This window comes from Rutidosis leptorrhynchoides, chromosome 7, assembly GCF_046630445.1.
Source record: "Rutidosis leptorrhynchoides isolate AG116_Rl617_1_P2 chromosome 7, CSIRO_AGI_Rlap_v1, whole genome shotgun sequence".
NCBI classification, from domain to species: domain Eukaryota; kingdom Viridiplantae; phylum Streptophyta; class Magnoliopsida; order Asterales; family Asteraceae; genus Rutidosis; species Rutidosis leptorrhynchoides.
Window position 1 is genome coordinate 325,491,517 of NC_092339.1, and position 1,840 is coordinate 325,493,356.

The window sequence follows — 1,840 nt, forward strand, 5'->3', positions numbered from 1 at the left end:
ACGGCGCGCACGATGTCTGGCAGCAAGTGGGCAACTTGCACACATGGGATCCGATCTTGATTGATTCTCCTTTCACTTTAGGTGCTTAGTGGGTTGCTTTACACCACTAATTGTGGCTGTGATCATGTCATTAGTAGGTGTAAAGCATGGCTAGTTGATTTATCTTTCATGATTACTAGCACACTTGAAGATCAAGTTGTAGTTTGGTTGGTTTCTTGTTTGCTCTATATATAGAGCTCATTCATAGTCATTGTAACACACCACTCTCAAGTATTCAGTAATATAACAATCTCTAGTTGGTTCGTGGACTAAAGCAATTACAACGATTGCATATAACCACGTTATATCTTGTGTCGTTCTTACATTTTCGCATTTATTATCTTTCGTTTATTAAGTGGGTTGAATGATCTTGATAGTATCACTACTCGGCTAGTAATCTTGTAGAATTACTAGCGTTGTTTGAGTCCTAATATCCTAACATAATATATCTTGGTTTCAACAAGATTCTAATTGTTTCTGATTAGTTTTGGAGAGACAAGGCTTTCAACATAGCTACCTTGAAATGTCATCATCTTTCTAATATTTATCTTAATATTTTTCGAGAAACGTCTTTCTTCTATATCATATATAGACATTTGGGCTACGCTATTGGTAACAACCAGAAATTTGCCCGTTTTATAAATCATTGGTTGAAGTAAGATAGACCGATACTCATTCAACAAAGCGTTACCAACAGACAAATCATTGACAGTTTTACAAAGTCCTTCAAGTAAAATATTAGTCCAAGATTCTTTTACTCCATACTCATTCATCAACCAAACCTCACCAACAGATTTCAAGAATATACCAAGCTTTCCATCAAGATCAACAAGTTGGCAACCATCCAGATCAGCAATATCCACGTCATCAGGTGATGGCACTTCACTAAACTTTTCATCCGCTAAACTAAACCCTAAAATTACTCGTAAACCATCCGAACTCCTTTTAGCAAAACAATGAATAAACCCGTCAACAAAAACACCGCGAAGCATGTAACCAAAAAAATAATTGTAACAAGAATCCACCTGTTTCCAAGTACCAGATCTAAAGCTATAAACATGAACATACATACAACCAAAAGATATCAAGTAATTAAAGGTAATTTTGTAATCATCCGTTAACGAATCATAACCAAATCCAGTCATGATTAACCTATCTTTGATAATATCTGTCTCTTTATAACTGTAATCAGGTTCACTGATCTCAATGAATTCCCTTGTGGTTGGATTCAAAAGAACGAGTGCAGCGTTTTTTTTCTGAGAGTCCAAAGATAACACCAAAACAAGGCCATTACAAGAACCATGGAGAATAGTAGACTTGACATATCTCGAATTTACATCAACTTTTGTAGGAACTGTTTCTTCATTGAAATTAACATCAAGTGGGAATGAATAGAGCGAGTAGTCGACGCGGATGATTGATATGATGTGATTTAGGTTGCGTTTAATTTGATGAGTTTTGATGAAGTGTGGAGATGAAAGTAGAGTGTTCCACTGCTTTGAAACGCACCTGAAACGACCAACTGATTTCGCAGGAAGATAACATATGATCTCGGTGATGATATCGGGTGGAACCTCAGACGCCATTAATGTTGTATAAAGGTTCTTAATTAAGGTTCCTTTTTATTTATAGGTTTAGGCCGGCTTCATGAGCCAATTAATGTAACAATTTGATCAATGTGAGTTTTCATTAACATGTTTTTTCTGTATAAAGAGTTACGATGGTTTTGGATTGGGAGCTTAGTGTTAGGAAGAGGGGATCGCCTGGACGTTGGGAGATATAAATTTGAGAGAAAAACAAC

At 36.1% G+C, this 1,840-nt stretch overlaps 1 protein-coding gene across 1 annotated transcript; it reads right to left on the minus strand.

Annotated features, from left to right (window-relative positions):
• Positions 1–506: 506 nt before the first annotated feature.
• Positions 507–1,625, minus strand: LOC139860265 (F-box/kelch-repeat protein At3g06240-like). The gene has a single exon (XM_071849033.1). It carries the CDS (start codon positions 1,623–1,625, stop codon positions 507–509), a length of 1,119 nt encoding a protein of 372 aa, XP_071705134.1.
• Between the last annotated feature and the right edge of the window lie 215 nt (positions 1,626–1,840).

Coding starts and splice junctions, on each gene's coding strand:
- LOC139860265 (XM_071849033.1), bottom strand. CDS start 1,625: ATGGCGTCTGAGGTTCCACCCGATATCATCACCGAGATCATATGTTAT.